The sequence below is a fragment of the Oncorhynchus masou genome, chromosome 18 (assembly GCF_036934945.1).
Source record: "Oncorhynchus masou masou isolate Uvic2021 chromosome 18, UVic_Omas_1.1, whole genome shotgun sequence".
NCBI classification, from domain to species: Eukaryota; Metazoa; Chordata; class Actinopteri; order Salmoniformes; family Salmonidae; genus Oncorhynchus; species Oncorhynchus masou.
Window position 1 is genome coordinate 15,115,305 of NC_088229.1, and position 27,174 is coordinate 15,142,478.

At 48.3% G+C, this 27,174-nt stretch overlaps 2 protein-coding genes across 2 annotated transcripts in view; one reads left to right on the forward strand and one right to left on the reverse strand.

The window, feature by feature from the left end:
* The window catches only part of LOC135504038 (nuclear receptor subfamily 1 group D member 2-like), a 44,042-nt gene extending 19,553 nt beyond the window's left edge, over positions 1–24,489 (reverse strand). Inside the window, exons 1-4 of the mRNA XM_064922291.1 lie at positions 23,731–24,489; positions 8,528–8,845; positions 8,234–8,322; positions 7,968–8,112 (exon numbers count right to left, since the gene is read on the reverse strand). Of these exons, the coding sequence (XP_064778363.1) occupies positions 7,968–8,112; positions 8,234–8,322; positions 8,528–8,845; positions 23,731–23,746 (568 nt within the window). The 5' untranslated portion in view covers positions 23,747–24,489. The remainder of the gene's footprint in view (positions 1–7,967; positions 8,113–8,233; positions 8,323–8,527; positions 8,846–23,730) is intronic.
* LOC135504039 (retinoic acid receptor gamma-A-like) overlaps positions 18,203–27,174 on the forward strand; it is a 151,640-nt gene continuing 142,668 nt past the window's right edge. Inside the window, exon 1 of the mRNA XM_064922293.1 lies at positions 18,203–18,309. The gene's annotated coding sequence lies outside the window, so the exon portion shown is untranslated. The remainder of the gene's footprint in view (positions 18,310–27,174) is intronic.

Below are 27,174 nucleotides of genomic sequence, written 5' to 3' on the forward strand. Positions count from 1 at the left end.
ATGGAGGGAGAGGATAGTGGGATGGAGGAGAGGAGAGTGGGATGGAGGGAGAGGAGAGTGGGATGGGGAGAGGAGAGTGGGATGGGGAGAGGAGAGTGGGATGGAGGAGAGGGAGAGGGATGGAGGGAGAGTGGGATGGAGGAGAGGAGAGTGGGATGGAGGGAGGGGAGTGGGATGGGGAGGAGGAGAGTGGGATGGAGGGGAGAGGATAGTGGGATGGAGGAGAGGGAGAGTGGGATGGAGGCAGAGGAGAGTGGGATGGAGGGAGAGGAGAGTGGGATGGAGGAGAGGAGAGTGGGATGGAGGGAGAGGAGAGTGGGATGGAGGGAGAGGAGAGGAGAGTAAGATGAGGAGAGGAGTGTGGGATGGAGGGAGAGGAGAGTGGGATGGAGGAGAGTGGGATGGAGGGAGAGGAGAGTGGGACGGAGGAGAGTGGGATGGAGGGAGAGGATGGTGGGATGGAGGAGAGGAGAGTGGGATGGAGGCAGAGGAGAGTGGGATGGAGGGAGAGGAGAGTGGGATGGAGGAGAGGAGAGTGGGATGGAGGGAGAGGAGAGTGGGATGGAGGAGAGGAGAGGTGGGATGGAGGAGAGGAGTGTGGGATGGAGGGAGAGGAGAGTGGGATGGAGGAGAGTGGGATGGAGGGAGAAGAGAGTGGGATGGAGGGAGAGGAGAGTGGGATGGAGGAGAGGAGAGTGGGATGGGGGAGAGGAGAGTGGGATGAGAGGGAGGAGAGGGATGGAGGGAGAGGAGATGGGATGGAGGAGAGGAGAGTGGGATGGAGGGGAGAGGAGAGTGGGATGGAGAGGAGAGTGGGATGGGGGAGTGGGATGGAGAGGGAGTGGGATGGAGAGGAGAGTGGGATGAGAGGAGAGTGGGATGGAGGAGAGGAGAGTGGGATGGAGGGAGAGGAGAGTGGGATGGAGGGAGAGGAGAGTGGGATGGAGGAGAGGAGAGTGGGATGGGGAGGGAGTGGGATGGAGGAGAGTGGGGAGGAGAGTGGGATGGAGGAGAGGAGAGTGGGATGGAGGAGAGGAGAGTGGGATGGAGGAGAAGAGAGTGGGATGGAGGAGAGTGGGATGGAGGAGAGGAGAGTGGGATGGAGGAGAGGAGAGTGGGACGGAGGCAGAGGAGAGTGTGATGGAGGACAGGAGAGTGGGATGGAGGAGAGGAGAGTGGGATGGAGAGGAGAGTGTGATGGAGGCAGAGGAGAGTGGGATGGAGCGATAGGAGAGTGGGATGGAGGAGAGTGGGATGGAGGAGGGAGGAGAGTGGGATGGAGGAGAGGAGAGTGGGATGGAGGAGGAGTGGGATGGAGGAGAGGAGAGTGGGATGGAGGGAGGGAGTGGGATGGAGGCAGAGGAGAGTGGATGGGGAGGAGAGTGGGATGGAGGAGAGGAGAGTGTGATGGAGGGAGAGGAGAGTGGGATGGAGGTTGAGGAGAGTGGGATGGGGAGAGGAGAGTGGGATGGGGAGAGGAGAGTGGGATGGAGGAGAGTGGGATGGAGGGAGAGGAGAGTGGGATGGAGGGAGTGGGATGGGGGAGAGTGGGATGGAGGGAGAGGAGAGTGGGATGGAGGGAGTGGGATGGAGGAGAGGAGAGTGGGATGGAGGGAGAGGAGTGTGGGATGGAGGAGAGTGGGATGGGGAGAGGAGAGTGGGATGGGGAGAGGAGAGTGGGATGGAGGAGAGGAGAGTGGGACGGAGGCAGAGGAGAGTGGGATGGAGGAGAGGAGAGTGGGATGGAGGAGGAGGAGAGTGGGATGGGAGGGAGGAGAGTGGGATGGAGGAGAGGAGAGTGGGATGGAGGGAGAGGAGAGTGGGATGGATGGAGGGAGAGGAGAGTGGGATGGAGGGGAGAGGGGAGAGTGGGATGGAGGAGAGGAGAGTGGGATGGAGGAGAGGAGAGTGGGATATAGGGAGAGGAGTGGGATGGAGGCAGAGGAGAGTGTGATGGAGAAGAGGAGAGTGTGATGGAGGCAGAGGAGTGTGATGGAGGGAGAGGAGAGTGGGATGGGGAGAGGAGAGGAGAGTGGGATGGGGAGAGGAGAGTGGGATGGGGAGAGGAGAGTGGGATGGAGGGAGAGGAGAGTGGGATGGAGGAGAGTGGGATGGGGGAGAGTGGGATGGAGGGAGAGGAGAGTGGGATGGAGGAGAGTGGGATGGAGGAGAGGAGAGTGGGATGGAGGGAGAGGAGTGTGGGATGGAGGAGAGTGGGATGGACGGAGAGGAGAGTGGGATGGAGGAGAGGAGAGTGGGATGGAGGAGAGGGAGTGGGATGGAGGGAGGAGAGTGGGATGGAGGGAGAGGGGAGAGTGGGATGGAGGGAGAGGAGAGTGGGATGGAGGGAGAGGAGAGTGGGATGGAGGAGAGGAGAGTGGGATGGAGGAGAGGAGAGTGGGATGGAGGAGAGGAGAGTGGGATGGAGGGAGAGTGGGATGGTGGGATGGAGGAGAGTGGGATGGAGGGAGAGGAGAGTGGGATGGAGGAGAGGAGAGTGGGATAGAGGAAAGGAGAGTGAGAAGGAGGGAGAGGAGAGTGGGATGGAGGGAGAGGAGAGTGGGATGGAGGGGAGAGGACAGTGGGATGGAGGAGAGGAGAGTGGGATGTAGGCAGAGGAGAGTGGAATGGAGGGAGAGGACAGTGGGATGGAGGAGAGGAGAGTGGGATGTAGGCAGAGGAGAGTGTGATGGAGCGAGGGGAGTGTGATGGAGGAGAGGAGAGTGGGATGCGGGAGAGTGGGATGGAGGGAGAGGAGAGTGGGATGGAGGCAGAGGAGAGTGGGATGAGGGAGAGGAGAGTGGGATGGAGGAGAGGAGAGTGGGATGGAGGGAGAGGAGAGTGGGATGGAGGAGAGGAGAGTGGGATGGAGGGAGAGGAGAGTGGGATGGAGGAGAGTGGGATGGAGGGAGAGGAGAGTGGGATGGAGGGAGAGGAGAGTGGGATGGAGGAGAGGAGAGTGGGATGGAGGAGAGGAGAGTGGGATATAGGGAGAGGAGTGGGATGGAGGCAGAGGAGAGTGTGATGGAGAAGAGGAGAGTGTGATGGAGGCAGAGGAGTGTGATGGAGGGAGAGGAGAGTGGGATGGGGAGAGGAGAGGAGAGTGGGATGGGGAGAGGAGAGTGGGATGGGGAGAGGAGAGTGGGATGGAGAAGATTGGGATGGAGGAGAGTGGGATGGAGGAGAGTGGGATGGGGGAGAGTGGGATGGAGGGAGAGGAGAGTGGGATGGAGGAGAGTGGGATGGAGGAGAGGAGAGTGGGATGGAGGGAGAGGAGTGTGGGATGGAGGAGAGTGGGATGGACGGAGAGGAGAGTGGGATGGAGGAGAGGAGAGTGGGATGGAGGGAGAGGAGAGTGGGATGGAGGAGAGGAGAGTGGGATGGAGGGAGAGGAGAGTGGGATGGAGGGAGAGGAGAGTGGGATGGAGGGAGAGGAGAGTGGGATGGAGGCAGAGGAGAGTGGGATGGAGGAGAGGAGAGTGGGATGGAGGAGAGTGGGATGGAGGAGAGTGGGATGGAGGAGAGTGGGATGGAGGGAGTGGGATGGAGGAGAGTGGGATGGAGGGAGAGGAGAGTGGGATGGAGGAGAGGAGAGTGGGATAGAGGAAAGGAGAGTGAGAAGGAGGGAGAGGAGAGTGGGATGGAGGGGAGGAGAGTGTGATGGAGGGGAGAGGACAGTGGGATGGAGAGGAGAGTGGGATGGAGGCAGAGGAGAGTGGAATGGAGGAGAGGACAGTGGGATGGAGGGAGAGGAGAGTGGGATGGAGGGAGAGGAGAGTGTGATGGAGGGAGGGGAGTGTGATGGAGGAGAGGAGAGTGGGATGCGGGAGAGTGGGATGGAGGGAGGGAGAGTGGGATGGAGGGAGAGGAGAGTGGGATGAGGGAGAGGAGAGTGGGATGGAGGAGAGAGTGGGATGGAGGAGAGGAGAGTGGGATGGAGGAGAGGAGAGTGGGATAGAGGGAGAGGAGAGTGGGATGGAGGGGAGGAGAGTGGGATGGAGTAGAGGAGAGTGGGATGGAGGAGAGGAGAGTGGGATGGAGGAGAGGAGAGTGGGATGGAGGGAGAGGTGGGATGGGATGGAGGAGAGGAGAGTGGGATGGAGGGAGAGGGATGGGATGGAGGGAGAGGAGAGTGGGATGGAGGGGAGGAGAGTGGGATGGAGAGGAGAGTGGGATGGGTGGAGAGTGGGATGGAGGAGAGGAGAGTGGGATGGAGGAGAGGAGAGTGGGATGGAGGAGAGGAGAGTGGGATGGAGGGAGAGGAGAGTGGGATGGAGAGGAGAGTGGGATGGAGAGGAGAGTGGGATGGAGAGGAGAGTGGGATGGAGGAGAGGAGAGTGGGTTGGAGGCAGAGGAGAGTGTGATGGAGGCAGAGGAGAGTGGGATGGATGGAGAGGAGAGTGGGATGGAGGAGAGGAGAGTGGGATGGAGGGAGAGGAGAGTGGGATGGAGGGAGAGGGAGTGGGATGGAGAGGAGAGTGGGATGGAGGGAGAGTGGGATGGAGAGGAGAGTGGGATGGAGGAGAGGGAGTGGGATGGAGGCAGAGGAGAGTGTGATGGAGGCAGAGGAGAGTGGGATGGAGGAGAGGAGAGTGGGATGGGGAGTGGGATGGAGGAGAGGAGAGTGGGATGAGGGAGAGGAGAGTGGGATGGAGGAGAGTGGAATGGAGGAGAGTGGAATGGAGGGAGAGAGAGTGGGATGGAGGAGAGGAGAGTGGGATGGAGGGAGGAGAGTGGGATGGAGGGAGAGGAGAGTGGGATGGAGGGATGGAGGAGAGTGGGATGGAGGAGAGTGGGATGGAGGGAGAGGAGAGTGGGATGGAGGAGAGGAGAGTGGGATGGAGAGGAGAGTGGGATGGAGAGGAGAGGGGGATGGAGGAGAGGAGAGTGGGATGGAGGAGAGGAGAGTGGGATGGAGGGAGAGGAGAGTGGGATGGAGGGGAGGGAGTGGGATGGAGAGGAGAGTGGGATGAGAGGAGAGTGGGAGGAGAGGAGATGGATGGAGGAGAGGAGAGTGGGTTGGAGGAGAGGAGAGTGGATGGAGGCAGAGGAGAGTGGGATGGAGGGAGAGGAGAGTGGGATGGAGGAGAGTGGGATGGAGGAGAGGAGATTGGGATGGGGAGAGGAGAGTGGGATGGAGGAGAGTGGAATGGAGGAGAGTGGAATGGAGGAGAGTAGAGTGGGATGGAGGAGAGGAGAGTGGGACGGAGGCAGAGGAGAGTGTGATGGAGGGAGAGGAGAGTGTGATGGAGGGAGAGGAGAGTGTGATGGAGGGAGAGGAGAGTGGGATGGAGGGAGAGGAGAGTGGGATGGAGGGAGAGGAGAGTGGGATGGAGGGAGAGGAGAGTGGGATGGAGAGGGAGTGGGATGGAGAGGAGAGTGGGATGGAGATGGGAGAGTGGGATGGGAAGAGGAGAGTGGGTTGGAGGCAGAGGAGAGTGGATGGAGGCAGAGGAGAGTGGGATGGAGGGAGAGGAGAGTGGGATGGAGAAGAGTGGGATGGAGGAGAAGAGATTGGGATGAGGGAGAGGAGAGTGGGATGGAGGAGAGTGGAATGGAGGAGAGTAGAGTGGGATGGAGGAGAGGAGAGTGGGACGGAGGCAGAGGAGAGTGGGATGGAGGAGATGGATGGGGAGAGTAGAGTGGGATGGAGGCAGAGGAGAGTGGGATGAGGGGAGAGGAGAGTGGGATGGAGAAGACGAGAGTGGGATGGAGGGAGAGGAGAGTGGGATGGAGGGAGGGGAGAGTGGGATGGAGGAGAGGAGAGTGGGTTGGAGGCAGAGGAGAGTGTGATGGAGGCAGAGGAGAGTGGGATGGAGGGAGAGGAGAGTGGGATGGAGGAGAGGAGAGTGGGATGGAGGGAGAGGAGAGTGGGATGGAGGGAGAGGAGAGTGGGATGGGATGGGATGGAGAGGAGAGTGGGATGGAGAGGAGAGTGGGATGGAGGAGAGGAGAGTGGGTTGGAGGCAGAGGAGAGTGTGATGGAGGCAGAGGAGAGTGGGATGGAGGGAGAGGAGAGTGGGATGGAGAAGAGTGGGATGGAGGAGAGGAGATTGGGATGAGGGAGAGGAGAGTGGGATGGAGGAGAGTGGAATGGAGGAGAGTGGAATGGAGGAGAGTAGAGTGGGATGGAGGAGAGGAGAGTGGGATGGAGGAGAGGAGAGTGGGATGGAGGGAGAGGAGAGTGGGATGGAGGGAGAGGAGAGTGGGATGGAGGAGAGGAGAGTGGGATGGAGGGAGAGGAGAGTGGGATGGAGGGAGAGGGAGTGGGATGGAGAGGAGAGTGGGATGAGAGGAGGGGATGGAGGAGAGGGAATGGATGGGGAGAGGAGAGTGGGATGGAGGGAGAGGAGAGTGGGATGGAGGGAGAGGAGAGTGGGATGGAGAGGAGAGTGGGATGGAGAGGAGAGTGGGATGGAGAGGAGAGTGGGATGGAGGAGAGGAGAGTGGGTTGGAGGCAGAGGAGAGTGTGATGGAGGCAGAGGAGAGTGGGATGGAGGGAGAGGAGAGTGGGATGGAGAAGAGTGGGATGGAGGAGAGGAGATTGGGATGAGGGAGAGGAGAGTGGGATGAGGAGAGTGGAATGGAGGAGAGTGGAATGGAGGAGAGTAGAGTGGGATGGAGGAGAGGAGAGTGGGATGGAGGCAGAGGAGAGTGTGATGGAGGGAGAGGAGAGTGGATGGAGGGGAGGAGAGTGGGATGGAGGGAGAGGAGAGTGGGATGGAGGAGAGGAGAGTGGGATGGAGGGAGAGGAGAGTGGGATGGAGGGAGAGGAGAGTGGGATGGAGAGGAGAGTGGGATGGAGGGAGGAGTGGGATGGGAGGAGAGTGGGATGGGAGAGGAGAGTGGGTTGGAGGCAGAGGAGAGGTGATGGAGGCAGAGGAGAGTGGGATGGAGGGGAGGAGAGTGGGAGAGTGGGATGGAGGAGAAGAGATTGGGATGAGGGAGAGGGAGAGTGGGATGGAGGAGAGTGGAATGGAGGAGAGAGAGTGGGATGGAGGAGAGGAGAGTGGGACGGAGGCAGAGGAGAGTGGGATGGAGGAGAGTGGAATGGAGGAGAGTAGAGTGGGATGGAGGCAGAGGAGAGTGGGATGAGGGAGAGGAGAGTGGGATGGAGAAGACGAGAGTGGGATGGAGGAGAGGAGAGTGGGATGGATGGGAGGGGAGAGTGGGATGGAGGGAGAGGAGAGTGGGATGGAGGAGAGTGGGATGGAGGGAGAGGAGAGTGGGATGGAGGGAGAGGAGAGTGGGATGGAGGAGAGTGGGATGGGGAGAGGAGTGGGATGGAGGGAGGGAGAGGAGAGTTGGATGGGGAGAGGAGAGTGGGATGGAGGGAGGGAGAGGAGAGTGGGATGGAGGAGAGGAGAGTGGGATGGAGGGAGGGAGAGGAGAGTGGGATGGGGAGAGGAGAGTGGGATGGAGGGAGGGAGAGGAGAGTGGGATGGAGGAGAGGAGAGGAGGAGAGCTCATGGAACATGGAGGAGAGGAACATGGAGAGGAGCAGGGACAAGAGAGAGAGGAGGAATCTGAACAGGAAAAAGACAGACTGACTTTGAAACCTTTGAATGTGCAAGAGGCTGTGTGGATATACAGTATTTTCCTTAGTCTGCCCTTCAACAGTAGGCCAGTGCAATGTCTCTGGTGAAAGATGTATTTTTATTTTACCTTTATTTAACTAGGCAAGTCAGTTAAGAACAAATTCCTATTCACTATGACGGCCTAGGAACAGTGGGTTAACTGCCTTGTTCAGGCGCAGAACAACAGACTTTTACCTTGTCAGCTCTGGGATTTGATCTTGCAACCTTTCGGTTACTGGCCCAACACTCTAATCACTAGACTACCTGCCGATAAAAAGATAAGGTGCAGTGCTGATGGAACTTGTAACTGACAAACACTCATTGGATGGCCTCAGAAGACTCTCGGCCCCATTTTGAGCACTACCATTAAGATTTCACTTTAACTCTTACCATCTCTGGACATGCCAACGAAGAGGCATTTCTTGAAGCGACAGTGTTGGCAGCGGTTGCGGTTCATTCTCATAATGAGACAGTTCTCGTTCTTCACACACATCTTGTAGTTGATATTCTGCTGGATGCTGCGACGGAAGAAACCCTAGACAGGAAATACAAGCAGATGTACAGTTAGTTTGCATCCAGGTTGGTTTTAATGGTAATGTAGACTGTGTAATGTAATCATATCATATACAGTTTGTGTTTATTTGTCAGGGTTTTACCTTGCAACCCTCACAGGCGTGCACTCCGTAGTGGAACCCAGATGCAATGTCTCCACACACTTTGCACAGAAGCACCATCCCACCAGCCTCTGTAGACATAGCAAGAGAGAGGCACAGATAATCAGAAATGTGATCAGATCAGTGAGCCTACGAGGGTGAATACCAACCAATTGTACAAGCAACAAAAGATGTGTACAGTCAACTAAAAGATGCAGGGGACATGGGTCATGGATAGGGTGGATATTCAGGGTCAGGAAGTAAAGTGGGAAAATAACACATTGGTAAACAACTCACTGGTGAAAGTTCCTGTGAATCCACATGGTCTTGTCCCAGCGATGGGGTGTTGGTAGGTGTCCTGGTGGGTGGATGTTGATGTTGATGTAGCCACATTGTAGACTTCTGGGAACTGGAACACCAGTTTGGAAGATGGAGGGGTACATCTTCCTCCCCTCTGGCCCTTCAGGGACCCCAGGTGCCCGAGCTCTGTGAAGGTGATCTCCTCTGGGGAGGAGGGCTGGGAGTGGGAGGAGGGGGGGGACTCGGTCTGGTACCCACTGGAGGGGCTGCCTGGGCTGGCACTGCCAGAGGAGCCCGCATACAGAATAACACCACCTGTTCACAAAACAGAGACAGAGCGGGGAGTTAGTCAGGTAGCTGACACAAAATAGCTGATCAGTTTGCTCTGAAAAGGAGTTTAAAGTATCAAAGTGCATGCTGTAGGATGCCATTTTCAACAAGCAAAAACCTTCATTTGAAAGGGCTGTACTGAATTCATTTTGGTGTCGAAAAATAGTGTGTAACATGTTTTGGAACAGCAAGTTTTATGTGATGTCATGTTGCACATCCCTCTGACCCTGCAAAGGAGGTCAGCTCTGAGAATGTGCTGCAAGCGTCCTGCCTCATCATATGGTATGAATTTAATAGGTATAATTGTGCATTCAAGCACATGCAGGGAGTGGAGCAAGGTAAAACATGTGGGAAACACAGCGCATTGCTTCTGTGCCAACCAAATTCTAAATATGCACATTTTCCCAACAGTGGTGTGTTTCCAACAAACTGACTCCATGGAGAATTAAAATCAGTGTATGATGATGTACTTTTTCCGCTTACTTCATGTAGGCCTACCGAATAAAAATCGAATATTCAATGTGTTTCGTCACATTTTCAAATGTTCAAACAAATTTGCATTAAATATAAAACGTGACTCCTCTGGTTTTGGCACGTGCGCGCTGTAGCCAATAGCTCGCAGATACAGTGAAGGGTAGGCTGTGTGTGTTGACTAATCTACTTGATGAGATTATTTTAAGAGCGAAAACGTTTGTATTTTACCCACACAAAATCATCACACCATGTCGAACGAACAAAATATCCGTCTGCATTTATAAAATTACACAGAAACTTCCTGTTTTCATCACAGCTGTCATTATTTAGTTTGATAAAATATGACGTTAGGCTACTCGCATAAAAACTGTGGATGGAAACGTGGTAAGTGAAACATTTTTGGCGTCAGGCCCCTCAGCTGCCTTCGCATCCTCTCCTCGTATCTCTGGTTATCATGAGCTGTACACACGCTGAGACACCACTGCGCGCGCTGACATGTGTGCGCGAGGTATACTGCCTACACTATAGTTAAAACAATCACCACCCGGTTCTGTGTGGCTCAGTTGGATCCACTGGGGACCAGTATGGGGGAAAATTATGAAAATAAATGCACACACTACTGTAAATCGCTATGTTCGAGACCGTATGCTAAAATGTAAAAATGGGTCCATGATTTTAGAAATATAGGTCTGGTGGGAGAGCACCCCAGGAATGGTATAGAGAGGTACTTACTTACCGACTTTATTGTCCCCATGGGCAAATTTTGTTGCAGTGTCATGTACACGTTTGAAGTGGCGTTTAAATACAAAACAAAATTGACAATACAACTTTCATAACAGTTACATATCAATAAAACAAAACAAAAAGACTAGCCTGCTGGCCTTACTGAGTCGATGGGAACATTAGCCTGAGCTATTTAGGAGTGATATCACACCTGGCACAAATGATTGTCTAGTTCTGTTTTTCCTGCTGAGGGGTGCTCTATACCTGCGAACCAGAGGGGAGTAGTTCAAAGTCCGGGTACAGGGGGTGGCTTGGGTCTAAAATTATTTTGTGAGCCTTGCGGAGGGCCTCGACCTTAAAGATCTCATCCAGGCCTGTCTGTTTGACTCCAAGTACCTTGCTTGCTGTGGTGATAATCCTTTTCAGTTTATTTCTCTGACTGACAGTGGCATTGCCAAACCAACAAACAATACATGTTTAAATACTCACAATTAAAGATTTGTATAACAGAGTCAGTATAGTACAGTCTACATTAAAAGATCCCAGCTTTTTGAGAAAATACAGTCTCTGTTGGCTCTTTTTGAAGGTCAGGTCTGTACATTTTCTCCACTGAAGCTTATTGGACACCCATGGACACCCATGTATTTGTATTCCTCTACAATCTCTATATTTTGACCTCTGATAGATGTTGCAGAGGTAGGTTTTGTACACTTCCTGAAGTCTATGCACATCTCTTCGGTCTTGTTGGTATTGTGGACCAAGTGTGATTCCTCACACCACTCTACAAAGTAATCTAGGGCCGATCAAGGCAGTGTCATCAGCGAATTTAACGAGGTGTCTGTCAGGATGGGAACTAGTACAACTATTAGTGTACAAGATATACAGGAGTGTGGACAAAACACATCCCTGAGGAGAGCCTGTGATGTTATTGCGTATGTCTGACACATGGGGACCTATTTTGACTCGCTGTGAGCATTGGCTCGGGAAGTCCAACAGCCATAAAACCAGCCCCCATCTAAGGAGAAGTCCCGAATGAGTCTCTGTGCCAGAATGTAAGGCTGGATTGTGTTGAAGGCAGAAGAAAAGTCAACAAATTTGGCTCTAGATGTATATAGACCATGTTAATACCCCCTCTCGATGTCTATAGACCATGTTGAGGAGACTACACCATCTAGATGTCTATAGACCATGTTAATACCCCCTCTCGATGTCTATAGACCATGTTAATACCCCCTCTCGATGTCTATAGACCATGTTGAGGAGACTACACCCTCTAGATGTCTATAGACCATGTTAAGGAGACTACACCCTCTAGATGTCTATAGACCATGTTAATACCCCCTCTAGATGTCTATAGACCATGTTAATACCCCCTCTCGATGTCTATAGACCATGTTGAGGAGACTACACCCTCTAGATGTCTATAGACCATGTTAAGGAGACTACACCCTCTAGATGTCTATAGACCATGTTTATACCCCCTCTAGATGTCTATAGACCATGTTAATACCCCCTCTCGATGTCTATAGACCATGTTGAGGAGACTACACCCTCTAGATGTCTATAGACCATGTTTATACCCCCTCTAGATGTCTATAGACCATGTTAATACCCCCTCTCGATGTCTATAGACCATGTTGAGGAGACTACACCCTCTAGATGTCTATAGACCATGTTAAGGAGACTACACGCTCTCGATGTCTATAGACCATGTTAAGAAGACTACACCCTCTAGATGTCTATAGACCATGTTAAGAAGACTACACCCTCTAGATGTCTATAGACCATGTTAATACCCCCTCTAGATGTCTATAGACCATGTTAAGGAGACTACACCATGTTAAGGAGACTACACCCTCTCGATGTCTATAGACCATGTTAAGGAGACTACACCCTCTCGATGTCTATAGACCATGTTAAGAAGACTACACCCTCTAGATGTCTATAGACCATGTTAATACCCCCTCTAGATGTCTATAGACCATGTTAAGAAGACTACACCCTCTAGATGTCTATAGACCATGTTAAGGAGACTACACCCTCTAGATGTCTATAGACCATGTTAAGAAGACTACACCCTCTAGATGTCTATAGACCATGTTAAGAAGACTACACCCTCTAGATGTCTATAGACCATGTTAATACCCCCTCTAGATGTCTATAGACCATGTTAAGGAGACTACACCCTCTAGATGTCTATAGACCATGTTAATACCCCCTCTAGATGTCTATAGACCATGTTAAGGAGACTACACCCTCTCGATGTCTATAGACCATGTTAAGGAGACTACACCCTCTCGATGTCTATAGACCATGTTAAGAAGACTACACCCTCTAGATGTCTATAGACCATGTTAATAACCCCTCTAGATGTCTATAGACCATGTTAAGGAGACTACACCCTCTCGATGTCTATAGACCATGTTAATAACCCCTCTAGATGTCTATAGACCATGTTAAGGAGACTACACCCTCTCGATGTCTATAGACCATGTTAAGGAGACTACACCCTCTCGATGTCTATAGACCATGTTAAGGAGACTACACCCTCTAGATGTCTATAGACCATGTTAATACCCCCTCTAGATGTCTATAGACCATGTTAATACCCCCTCTAGATGTCTATAGACCATGTTAATACACCCTCTAGATGTCTATAGACCATGTTAATACACCCTCTAGATGTCTATAGACCATGTTAATACACCCCTCTAGATGTCTATAGACCATGTTAATACACCCTCTAGATGTCTATAGACCATGTTAATACCCCCTCTAGATGTCTATAGACCATGTTAAGGAGACTACACCCTCTCAATGTCTATAGACCATGTTAAGGAGACTACACCCTCTAGATGTCTATAGACCATGTTGAGGAGACTACACCCTCTAGATGTCTATAGACCATGTTAATACCCCCTCTAGATGTCTATAGACCATGTTAATACACCCTCTAGATGTCTATAGACCATGTTAATACCCCCTCTAGATGTCTATAGACCATGTTAAGGAGACTACACCCTCTCAATGTCTATAGACCATGTTAAGGAGACTACACCCTCTCGATGTCTATAGACCATGTTAAGGAGACTACACCCTCTAGATGTCTATAGACCATGTTGAGGAGACTACACCCTCTAGATGTCTATAGACCATGTTAAGGAGACTACACCCTCTCGATGTCTATAGACCATGTTGAGATGAGACCATGTTACTACACCCTCTAGATGTCTATAGACCATGTTAATACACCCTCTAGATGTCTATAGACCATACACCCTCTAGATGTCTATAGACCATGTTTATACCCTCTAGATGTCTATAGACCATGTTAAGGAGACTACACCCTCTCGATGTCTATAGACCATGTTAAGAAGACTACCCCCTCTAGATGTCTATAGACCATGTTAAGAAGACTACCCCCTCTAGATGTCTATAGACCATGTTAAGGAGACTACGCCCTCTAGATGTCTATAGACCATGTTAAGAAGACTACCCCCTCTAGATGTCTATAGACCATGTTAAGGAGACTACACCCTCTAGATGTCTATAGACCATGTTAAGGAGGGTCAGATTGGCATCATCAACTCCTCTGCTAGGCTGATAGGCAAACTGAAATGGGTTGAGAAGCTTCTGGGTGACGCTGAAAATATGACTTTTCACAAGTTTCTTAAGGATATCAAGGCTACAGGGCGGTAGTCATTCAGCACAGAGGGTGTAGCCTATTGTACATTAAACTAGCACGCTGCCTTAGGTATGAAAAGAGTGAGTCACATTCTCCCGTAGAACTATATTCCCAAATAGCACGCACTTGTCATGTAACCTTACATTTTATATGGGAAACATGACCATCTGTCCTTTTCCTTTCTCTTGTTGTCTTCCCTGTTTCCCCCTTGATTGTTAACACAGCAGAGCCAGTGCTGGTGTTTTGACAGGGACTTCCTGGTCCTGCCCTGGCCTGCCACTTCCTGAGACTGGAAACAGACAGCCTGCTGCTGACCCAGCCAGGACTTGTTCCACCTCCACCCGCACACAAAGACTTTGGCCTGTCCACCTGAATACTCACGTGAGCTACTTTTATGTTAGCTTGTGTGTGTGAGGGTTCCTCAAAACTGATGCCATAAATGTGGTAAATTAATGATCAGATTTGACAGTCTCCCCAAGGCAAAGCTTGACTATTCTGCTATATACTGTACTGCAGTAATATACCATCGAGTTGACCAGTGGATAAGACAAGTATATGGCCTTTGTGTCAAGTCAACTAACTCAAATTCAGAGAACATGGCCCTCATGAGAGTATAGAAAACCATAGGGGGCTATAGGACTTTAGGAATGTAAATTGGCTTTGATGTTCAGCCAGAATGATAGCACATAGCCTATAGCGTGCACCAGAGGATGCCCAATGTAACCCAGGGAAGAAACAGAAGAGGAGCCATACACTCACTAGCACAAGCTAGTTAAAATGCACATCAGTGCAGACAGACACTACTGTTAATTGTGGAATCAGCAGCAGGTTGGGAAGTGAGGAGAGCAGCTTCCCATCGTGACCTTAACCAACCCGTTCTGCCACTAATCTATGTGCCTGAGTCGAGGTGTAGAGCCAGACAGGCTGTCAGGCAGGCTGTCAGATGGGGAAACGTGAGCGCTGAGCACTTAACAGGCACAACAATCCTTGCTCACATCCTCCTCCCCTATTATAGCCTTCCCCTGGTTTGTTCTCTGAGCTATGCTATGCTACAGCTGTAAGCCTGGCAAGGCTGCTAGTGTTTTCCTAGCTTGTTTTGCCTTTGCAATGACATGTCATGAAGGACAGGGTTGAGGTAGAGAATAGGGTGGAGGTAGAGAGTAGGGTTGAGGTAGGGTGGAGGAAGAGGATAGGGCGGAGGTAGAGGGTAGGGTGGAGGAAGAGGGTAGGTTTGAGGTAGAGGGTAGGGTGAAGTTAGAGGTTAGGATGGAGGTAGAGGGTAGAAAGGGTTGAGGTAGAGGTTAGGTGTGAGGTAGAGGGTAGGGTGGAGGTAGAGGATAGAGTTGAGGTAGAGGGTAGGGTGGAGAAAGAGGGTAGGGTGGAGGAAGAGAGTAGAAAGTAGAGGAGGAAGAGGGTAGGATTGAGGTAGGGTGGAGGTAGAGGTTAGGGTAGAGGGTAGAGGGTAGAAAGTAGGGTTGTGGTACAGGTTAGGGTTGAGGTAGAGGGTAGGGTGGAGGTAGAGTTTAGGGTGGAGGAAGAGGGTAGGGTGGAGGAAGAGGGTAGGGTGGAGGTAGAGAGTAGGGTGGAGAAAGAGGGTAGGTTGGAGGAAGAGGGTAGGGTGGCGATAGAGAGGAGGATGGAGGTAGAGGGTAGGATGGAGGAAGAGAGTAGGGTTGAGGTAGAGGGTAGGGTTGAGGTAGAGGGTAGAAAGTAGGGTTGAGATAGAGGGTAGGTTTGAGGTAGAGGGTAGAATAGGGTGGAGGTAGAGGGTAGGGTGAAGGTAGAGTGTAGGGTGGAGGAAGAGAGTAGTTTGGAGAAAGAGGGTAGGTTGGAGGAAGAGGATAGGGTGAAGGTAGAGGGTAGGGTGGAGGTAGAGGGTAGAAAGTAGGATTGAGGTAGAGGTTAAGTTTGAGGTAGAGGGTAGGATAGGATAGGGTGGAGGTAGAGGGTAGGGTGAAGGTAGAGGGTACAAAGTAGGGTAGAGGTAGAGGGTAGGGTGGAGGTAGAGGGTACAAAGTAGGGTAGAGGTAGAGGGTAGGGTGGAGGTAGAGGTTAAGGTTGAGGTAGAGGGTAGGGTGAAGGTAGAAGGCAGGGTGGAGGTAGAGTGTAGGGTGGAGGAAGAGGGTAGGGTGGAGGAAGAGGGTAGGGTGGAGAAAAAGGGTATGGTGGAGGAAGAGTGTAGGGTGGAGGAAGAGAAGTTCACCCATTTGGCTCCACTCTAATTTATAGCTAGATCATAAACGTATGTGAATTATTGATGTACAGTATGTGGCTGAAGCCAGGATCCAAACTGACAGCTGCCAAAGCATCCTAAGTAAATACATTACAGTAAACAATGAGGAACATGTTACTATGTCTCTAAAAGACTGCATTAATCCAGCTAGGAGAAGAGTAGGCCAGTGTCTCAGTAACAAGGTGCAATGGTATTTGGATTTGCACTCAGTGGCTGACATAGATACTGCAGCAGGCCTATAACCACACACACACAACACGTGCACACACGCATACTGATGCCACAAAAACACACACACTTTAACACTCACCAGATACACTGCTGCTACTGTCTATTATATATCCTGTTGCCGAGTCACCTTTACGTACATATGTATATGTACATAGTTATTACCTCAATAGTTACCTCAATTACCTCGTACCCCTGCACATCGACTCTGTAGTGGTACTTCCTGTATACAGCCATGTTATTATCTCGTACCCCAGCACATCGACTCTGTAGTGGTACTTCCTGTATACAGCCATGTTATTATCTCGTACCCCAGCACATCGACTCGGTACTGGTACTCCCTGTATATAGCCATGTTATTATCTCGTACCCCAGCACATCGACTCGGTACTGGTACTTCCTGTATACAACCATGTTATTATCTCGTACCCCTGCACATCGACTCGGTACTGGTACTTCCTGTATACAACCATGTTATTATCTCGTACCCCTGCACATCGACTCGGTACTGGTACTCCCTGTATACAGCCATGTTATTATCTCGTACCCCAGCACATCGACTCTGTACTGGTACTTCCTGTATACAACCATGTTATTATCTCGTACCCCAGCACATCGACTCATTACTGGTACTTCCTGTATATAGCCATGTTATTATCTCGTACCCCTGCACATCGACTCATTACTGGTACTTCCTGTATATAGCCATGTTATTATCTCGTACCCCTGCACTTCGACTCGGTACTCGAACTTCCTGTATACAGCCATGTTATTATCTCGTACCCCAGCACTTCGACTCGGTACTGGTACTTCCTGTATATAGCCATGTTATTATCTCGTACCCCAGCACTTCGACTCGGTACTGGTACTTCCTGTATATAGCCATGTTATTATCTCGTACCCCTGCACTTCGACTCGGTATTGGTACTTCCTGTATACAGCCATGTTATTATCTCGTACCCCAGCACTTCGACTCGGTACTGGTACTTCCTGTATACAGCCATGTTATTATCTCGTACCCCAGCACATCGACACGGTACTGGTACTTCCTGTATATAGCCATGTTATTATCTCGTACCCCAGCACTCTGACTCTGTACTGGTACTTCTTGTATACAGCCATGTTATTATCTCGTACCCCAGCACATCGACTCGGTAGTGGCTCTTCCTGTATACAGCCATGTTATTATCTCGTACCCCAGCACATCGACTCTGTACTGGTACTTCCTGTATACAGCCATGTTATTATCTCGTACCCATCACATCGACTCGGTACTGGTACTTCCTGTATACAGCCATGTTATTATCTCGTACCCCAGCACATCGACTCGGTACTGGTACTTCCTGTATACAGCCATGTTATTATCTCGTACCCCAGCACTTCGACTCATTACTGGTACTTCGTGTATATAGCCATGTTATTATCTCGTACCCCAGCACATCAACACGGTACTGGAACTTCCTGTATATAGCTATTTTATTTTTTTCTCGTTATTGTTATTTGTTACTCACAGTGTATATTTTTTAAATCTTTGACTATGCATGGTTGGAAAATGACCTGTAAGTAACCTTTTTACTGTTAGTCTACACATCTCGTTCATGATGCACATGACAAATACCATTTTATTGGATTAATTGGAGGGGCCTGAATAGAAGAAGTTGAATTTATATTATGGATTGCATTTATGTATATTTATATTCTAAGTATATTAAAAAGTCTACTCGATTCAGGTATTTAGGTTGCATTATAAAGAAGAATGACACCAATGGGACTATTTGGCAGCCACCAAATATCCATGTAGACTAATTGCATTATGCATAATTTGAGGATTATAATAGATTATCTCCATCACACTGCATTACCAAGAATGCAGGATATCACGGATTGCCCTATAGCAGTTTTAGCATCACTCTGAGGACTACAGCGGATCAAATGACTTTGCAGGCTACAAATAGCCTACTGTCAGGGAGGGCTGTCACGTTCCAACTGTACATAGCACACTTAGTCTAGCCTAGCGGATGTGTGCGCTGAACCTTCATTTTGGGAGAGATGTTGATCAGCGGCGTTAGTTGGGTATCGCCATACCCTAGCTCAAGACCAAAAATGGTAAGTAGGATAAAACAATGTACACTAAAATCGTTCCAATCCCGATTCTAACTAAACGGTGATGTTTAGCTGGTTTTAGGACCATGCAGAGAGCAGCTGCCAGCCTGCAACCCTTTCTTTCACTTTTAGAGAGCAGTGCGCAGACAGTGCCAGTTTGCTTTGGCAGTCAGCCGTTTAGGCAGTGCGCCAATTGCTTTGAATTTGACGTCGACATTTGAACTCGGCCTTCTAAGCCTTGTTGTTATCTGATAGATATATACTGTATGTGTTATCAATGATGTCAATTCGGAATTGGGAGGTGACCATTCGAAACAAAATCTATTTTATTGCTGTTAAAATACAGGCTGTGATAGCTGTAGGCCTGATTGATATTTAAATTAATTTGACCAGTAGACTAGTGCAATTTTGGTTTCATGTAGTGGTATGAAAATAAACACAACTGAACTTGCTATTTGGAGCATTTCCCCCAAATGGATGTCATGATTGTGACTTCAAAGACAATAACAATTGTAGGCAATAACAAATGCACATGGTCATGCAGTGACAGAATGATAATTGAGATAATGCAAATCATTAATTGTTACTTAGTTAGGATAACTATTTTTCCCTTCTTGCTGTAGGCCTACTTTTTCATTATCCCAATTCTGCATCCCTAATCCCTACCTGTAGCCTATTTCCCTCGGGTATAATGCATTTCCACCCTATCAGTCTTGCTTGTCCATCTTCCTCAATTAAGATGAGATATTCTTACAGATCAATCTTGTTGCTAAAACGTGATTAATGTTATGTAACTATAGTGTGGATGTAGGGCTGTTTAAAAAAATATATATATAATAATCACCCAGATGCGTAAACAACACAATAATATCAGACAGACAAGCTGGCCCGGGGAAATGCGCGAGGCGCCCCCTCGTTGGCACTATTCTCGTGCCTTGTTGATACAACGTTTTTCAATATTCTCCAAGCCGCATCGTTCGTTGATACAATGTTTCAATATTCTCAGAGCAACCATGTTGATACATTGCTTCCGTACTCGCAAAATGTTTACCTTCCCTGGCGAAAAATGCAGATAGGCAAATGTATACATGTGCGGGAAGTGCACGAAGCAATGTTGACATTGTAGTCTTTGATAACGGCTATGCTTTTTATTTATATTAATTTATCTGGCATAGTTTGCGGTCAGCTGTTTTATGCACCGGTTACTTTCACATTGGTGTCGGTATTTGAAATCGACCTTGTTGTGACTTGATAGCACGTATTACGCATCTATTTTATGTTGCTCTGTATGCGCCGTTCCACAAGTAAATGAGTCAATTTATGATGAGGTTGAGTAGTGGTTGACATTGTCCACACATTGTTCCACACACCTTAAACATAATATTGCGGTGAAAATTAATGCCTGGGGTCAATCACATCCCCCAACCCACCACACCCCACTTTGCCATACCCTAGTTTTAGATGAACTGACGCCACTGATGTTGATGCAATGGACTTGTGATATAGGATCCAGGACTAATGCATTAAATCGTGCATAATGCGGGAAAACGTGACGAGAGATAAAGTTAATGCATGTAATCTCTGACACACTTTCCAACCTAACCTCCCCCTTTCCACCACCGGAGACACCATCACTACAGAAGTGCCGGGAGAGAGAGAGCGAAGAGAAAAAAATAAATGGGGAGAGAGAACTGTATCGGCCTGTAAAATCACGCGCCGCACGCGGTTTAGCAAATGCATCCACGTGAGGACGATTCGAGAATGAGAGGAGTGCATTCAGTGGGAAGACTCGCGCTGCATGAAGCTATCACCAGCAGTCAGAAATGATAATCACCACCCGCGCTTTATAGCCTCTGTTATAATTGTCGAGGAAACTCAAATAGAGCATGGTGTACGGTTGGTTGGGGATGTTCTGAATGGGTGCTAGAATCATTCGTGCGAACTGCAAGGACCCCCCCCACACACACACACCGCACGCGATCATTCATAGAGCCAGTGGCCAATATTGACCACATAGAAACACTGGATTACAGTTCCGACAACAGGTTGGATGATCTGATTAGACATCCTGTGGGTAGTGGACACGTTTATATGTAGTTCACAGCACCCAGATTGTACCAAAGCCTGACCTGACTGGCATGGTTCCAAAGTGTGTGTGTGTATCCGGGCTTCTCAGTTAAATGCCATCACCCCATTGCGTTGCTCTGTGAGGCTTACCTAATTGGGCAGCAGGTGAATATGGGGCTCTGGGTTAAACCAGCAGTAGCCTCACTCTCAATATTATGCAATCAGTTGAACTATCTTGTGTTATTTAGATTAGGATGTATATGGATTACATCTGATTTTGTTTACTTCTGCTTGGTTTGATAAGATGAATCAAGAATGCATGTACTGTATCTCTCCCTCTAAGACCATTACATATCAAGGTCAAACAGGGGCACTAGCTGTAATCATAGAGTCATAGAGTCAAGTTGGATGACATTCTCAATGAAGAAGAGAGAGAGAGCCACCATTCAAAACCGCCTCCAAGTTGAAAGCAGATGGCAGGAGTAAAAAATGCTGCGGCATGGGGCTCAGATATCCCACATTACTGCACCAGTGACCTTTTAACCTCCGTATTGACATCATGCAAACATCCGCAAATTGTATACAGTATTTAGCCTACCAAAATAGCCCATACAAAATATCTAAGGCCAATAAAGTAGATGATGAATAAGTTAATGAAAACATTTTTTATATATAACATTTAAACAAATAAATGACAAAGTAAGTTTTGTAGGATGCAGAGGTCTGAAAAGCTCCAAGTTTTGTTCTCCAACTGACATGGAACCCGTGGAACACATGGAACATGCAGAAGGGCGCCTTGACCCAGACCGTTACCATCACCTGGACTGAAACGTGACTGCAGAGTTAGTAAATGAATCACCACTCAACAGCTGGGAGTGGAAGTAGAATATGTAAATAAATATTATGATGCCAGGTGTACTTTGGCTAACCTTGCAGAAACACCTCCCAATGCTCCATGCATAACTCTATAGTTTCCCATAGCCATAAGCTTTGCGTTATCAACCCATCTCACTGGCCCAGTCTCCAAGGGAGGCAGGTAGCCTTGAGGTTTAGAGCGTTGGACCAATAACCGAAAGGATACGCAAAACAACACATTTACATTTCACATGTGTATAACACACACTTGTACATGTGTGAAATAGGACAAAAATAGGCACCCACCAAATGATTAATGTAGTAATCACAACACTTCTCCTATCTATTCAGTATCTCAATGCACACTGGGTGGTAGAGAATCATTTACTTATAGATACACACGAAAACAAAGTTGCCTGCCTACTGTTGGCAATAAGCATAGAATGCATTGGAACCAGTGACAGCTCACTCCATGTGAATTTGTTTTCATGAGGAAAAACATTTTCCAGATTGACTGACCTTCATTTCTTAAAGTAATGATGGACTGTTGTTTCTCTTTGCTTATTTGAGCTGTTCTTGCCATAATATGGACTCGGTCTTTTACCAAATAGGGTATACCACCCCTACCATGTCACAACCCAACTGCCTCAAATGCATTAAGAATGAAACCAATTCCACAAATTAACTTTTAACAAAATGGGCAGGGTATATGCAAATAAATACTGTAGTATAATATACTATAGTAATTACTGTAGTGGTTTTGATGACATTACTATAGTAATTACTGTAGTGTTTTTGCTGACATTACTGTAGTATTTACTCATTCAAGGGTTTTTCTAGAATAATACTGTTTTGATGACATTACTGTAGTATTTACTGTAGTGTTTTTGATGACATTACCATAGTATTTACTGTAGTGTTTTTGATGACATTGCTGTAGTATTTACTGTACTGTTTTTGATGACATTACTGTAGTATTTACTGTAGTGTTTTTGATGACATTACTGTAGTGTTTTTGATGACGTTACTGTAGTATTTACTGTAGTGTTTTTGATGACATTACTATAGTAATTACTGTAGTGTTTTTGCTGACATTACTGTAGTATTTACTGTACTGTTTTTGATGACATTACTGTAGTATTTACTGTAGTGTTTTTGATGACATTACCATAGTATTTACTGTAGTGTTTTTGATGACATTGCTGTAGTATTTACTGTACTGTTTTTGATGACATTACTGTAGTATTTACTGTAGTGTTTTTGATGACATTACTGTAGTGTTTTTGATGACGTTACTATAGTAATTACTGTAGTGTTTTTGATGACATTACTATAGTAATTACTGTAGTGTTTTTGCTGACATTACTGTAGTATTTACTGTACTGTTTTTGATGACATTACTGTAGTATTTACTGTAGTGTTTTTGATGACATTACCATAGTATTTACTGTAGTGTTTTTGATGACATTGCTGTAGTATTTACTGTACTGTTTTTGATGACATTACTGTAGTATTTACTGTAGTGTTTTTGATGACATTACTGTAGTGTTTTTGATGACGTTACTGTAGTATTTACTGTAGTGTTTTTGATGACGTGACTGTAGTATTTACTGTAATGTTTTTGATGACATTACTGTAGTATTTACTGTAGTGTTTTTGCCGACATTAATGTAGTATTTACTGTAGTGTTTTTGCGATATGTAGTATACTGTAGTACAGTATACTACAAAATGTTATAGTAAGTAATACACATGGTCGAGGGATGCTACAGTGTGTACAATTCTACAATATACTTCAGTTTACTACAGAATTCTATAGTAAGTATTGTAGCATTCTATAGTAAACTGTAGTCGTTGTTTTATGTGGGAAGTTGCGTGAACTTCAAGCACTGTCACATATCATCGTCAATCTTTTTAGCGGTTTTTCAAGTGCACCTTTGTATGCTTGAAAGAAAGCATACACTTGTTGGATATCACACCTGTTTCAGAACTTATATCAATCAGTATTCATTGCATTTTCCAAGTTCACGCATGGGAGGATAATGCACAAAAAGCATGATGGTCCTGTTATAAAGTTCAATTGTTCTCATCTTCATGTCGCAACTTTCTAAACATGTCGAATTGGACATACAGTACGAGCCTTATAAAATGGTTTAAAATCGTATTAAGTCGACCCCTTTCTAACATGCCGATGAAGAGACACCTTCAATGCAAAACCTCATCATGCTGGACATTTGGGAACTTGTATTTTACACACAAACACGCACGACTGCAAAGAGAAACAAACACAATAAAACGTGGTAAATACTCTTTAAACTATTATAAAAATCATCACCATACTCAACTCAAAATGTATAACTCCAATACCAAATTCAATATTGAGCTACAAAAAATAGTATTGCTATGCGACTGATATATAACATGTATGCAATAACAAAATATAATTTGAAAATTAGCAATCAATGGAAATAACAAAATATATCATCGCAATCATAGCACTTACCACCGGGACTGTCCATGTTTCTTGATGTGTCTTGTTTGCTGTGATGAATGAAGCTCGACTTGTCAATATACAGCTGCTTCTGAATGTCAATATGCAGGATCAATACTAAACTACAGACAGGTGATAGTCGAGAACTACCTGTGCGTAAAATACCTGACCCATGGAACGAGCGCACAGTTGAAGACAATAGTATTGATCTGTCAACGACAGAACACTGTAGTATACTGTAAGCACGGTTATGTCCAGCTGTATTCTATGCAGAACAGTTATGTCCAACTGTCTCAGGTGTGCAGGATATATTATTATTGCATGCTACCTGGATCCGTTCTGCACTGTGCTAGTGAGTTGCTTGGTTCAGCGGAAGGGAGTGTCGCGAGCAGAGAACAAGTGATTCTAATTTTAAAAATCCCAATAATTCACAGCTCCATCAGCATCTCCGAGGATGAACTGAACTGTAAACTAGATCAAATAATACACGCACTCACTTCCACATCAATCACGTTTTCAGGTGACTTAAAAAAATGTGACTCGCTTCTGCGTCCTCACTCAACTTCTGTTGTGTCTGTTTGGATGTATATCTCATCTCACTATATGTCCCATTTGAACTCTCCTTTAACCCTTTACTCTATAATGCGTTCTCATTGGCCGGTATCTAGAGCTGAGGGGAGATTTGATGCGCTCATCTGACGGTGCTACGCGTTTAGTAAAGCCACGGTGCATGTGCGCTCTGCATGTGCCTGGGCGTGCGCCGCCCTACTGACATACTGTACATTTTATACATACCATAATGCCGAGCGTGCGATAACGAGAAGTGGGCGGATGAGGCACATGCACAATGGGCGGCGCACACCGTGACTGGTCCGGAAGTTTTTAGTAACGGACTAGCGCTTGAAGTTGATGGCCGACATTCAGACCATGTATCTTAGGAACAAATACAAAAACAAGTGACACATATTGTCCTAAATGTGAGTGTTTGTGTTTGTGGAGGAAATGTAAGCTGTCTCTTCAGCATACAGTATTTTACTGTGGCAGGATTATTCACGTCCCCTCAGTAACATTTAATTGCAGTTCATTATTTTGTCACTAGAGAGCGCTACAACGCCAGCAAACCCATCTTTGTAGCCTCAATTCTCCACACATTAATTTTTCTGTGTTTGGGTGAGTTCAAGAGGATCACGTTTGTCAAGCCTTCCAAAGTGTGTTGCATTATGAGGATCAAAATTGTCTTACTTGTGCCTACATGACAACTGCATGACTTTACAAAAACAATTCGATCAAAGATCATGAAGTTTTGACTGCAAGTTTCTGCAGTTGCTCATCATCAACTTCATGTTGCAGACAGGAGCTGCATTGTGGGAGCCTCTATTGTCAACCCATCATTAGGGTGTTTTTGTTTGACCAACTCAGGTGTGACCAAATTCATGACTGGAACAGGTCATTTGTATTTTGATAGACTCCAATGTACAAATGATTGTGACATTTCAGTCTCTCTCACAAATTGAATTGATAGTACAATGTACACACATACAGTACCAGTCAAAAGTTTGGACACACCTACTCATTCAGGGTTTTTCTTTATCTTTACACAGTGAAGACTTCAAAACTATGAAATGACACATGGAATTATATAGTAACCACAAAAGTGTTAAACATATCAAAATATATTTTATATTTGAGTAGCTTCAAAGTAGCCACCCTTTGCCTTGATGACAGGTAATTTGTACATTGATAGACCTCAATGTACATGTTACATCTGCTCCTGCCACGCCCACTAGTGCTCATCCTGTGTCTCCTTTACCTGCTGCCACTACCCCAGTGCACTCCCCCTCTCCCTCTCTTTCTCTCTCTCTCTCTCTCTCTCTCTCTCTCTCTCTCTCTCTCTCTCTCTCTCTCTCTCTCTCTGTGTGTGTGTGAGAGACAGGTGTGCTGGAGTCAGAGCAGATCCCCACCAGCTGCAACCTGTTCCATAATCAAGACCTCTACATATACTCAGTCCTGCCTCTTCTCTCTGCCGGATCGTAATCTCTGCTCAGTCAGTCCATGTTTCTAGCCGTTTGTTCCTGTTTAGATCCTGTTGGCCTGTTTTCCCTTGCCTGACGCAGTTTTCCTCTCCACTACAGTTCTGCACGCTCTGACTCTGGTCCCTGTCTCCAGTCCGACTTCTCGTCAGTCCTGCTACTGTCCTGGATTCCCCATTCTACGGCTCCCTTGGATTCCCCTCCGGACCTGCTTATCCTGTCTCAACCCCTCTCCCTCCAGCCTCAGCCTCCGGACCTGCTTACCCTGTCCCAACACCTCTCGCTCCAGCCTCAGCCTCCGGACCTGCTTACCCTGTCCCAACACCTCTCGCTCCAGCCTCAGCCTCTGGACCTGCTTACCCTGTCCCAAACTCCTCTCGCTCCAGCCTCAGCCTCCGGACCTGCTTACCCTGTCCCAACACCTCTCGCTCCAGCCTCAGCCTCCGGACCTGCTTACCCTGTCCCAACACCTCTCGCTCCAGCCTCAGCCTCCGGACCTGCTTACCCTGTCTCAACACCTCTCACTCCAGCCTCAGCCTCTGGACCTGCTTACCCTGTCTCAACACCTCTCGCCTCAGCCTCCGGACCTGCTTACCCTGTCCCAACACCTCTCGCTCCAGCCTCAGCCTCTGGACCTGCTTACCCTGTCTCAACACCTCTCGCTCCAGCCTCAGCCTCTGGACCTGCTTACCCTGTCTCAACACCTCTCGCTCCAGCCTCAGCCTCCGGACCTGCTTACCCTGTCCCAACACCTCTCGCTCCAGCCTCAGCCTCTGGACCTGCTTACCCTGTCCCAACACCTCTCGCTCCAGCCTCAGCCTCCGGACCTGCTTACCCTGTCCCAACACCTCTCGCTCCAGCCTCAGCCTCCGGACCTGCTTACCCTGTCCCAACACCTCTCGCTCCAGCCTCCAGACCTGCTTACCCTGTCCCAACACCTCTCGTTCCATCCTCAGCCTCTGGACCTGCTTACCCTGTCTCAACACCTCTCGCTCCAGCCTCAGCCTCCGGACCTGCTTACCCTGTCCCAACACCTCTCGCTCCAGCCTCAGCCTCCGGACCTGCTTACCCTGTCCCAACACCTCTCGCTCCAGCCTCCGGACCTGCTTACCCTGTCCCAACACCTCTCGCTCCAGCCTCAGCCTCCGGACCTGCTTACCCTGTCCCAACACCTCTCGCTCCAGCCTCAGCCTCTGGACCTGCTTACCCTGTCCCAACACCTCTCGCTCCAGCCTCAGCCTCCGGACCTGCTTACCCTGTCCCAACACCTCTCGCTCCACCCTCAGCCTCCGGACCTGCTTACCCTGTCCCGACACCTCTCGCTCCAGCCTCAGCCTCCGGACCTGCTTACCCTGTCCCAACACCTCTCGCTCCAGCCTCAGCCTCCGGACCTGCTTACCCTGTCCCAACACCTCTCGCTCCAGCC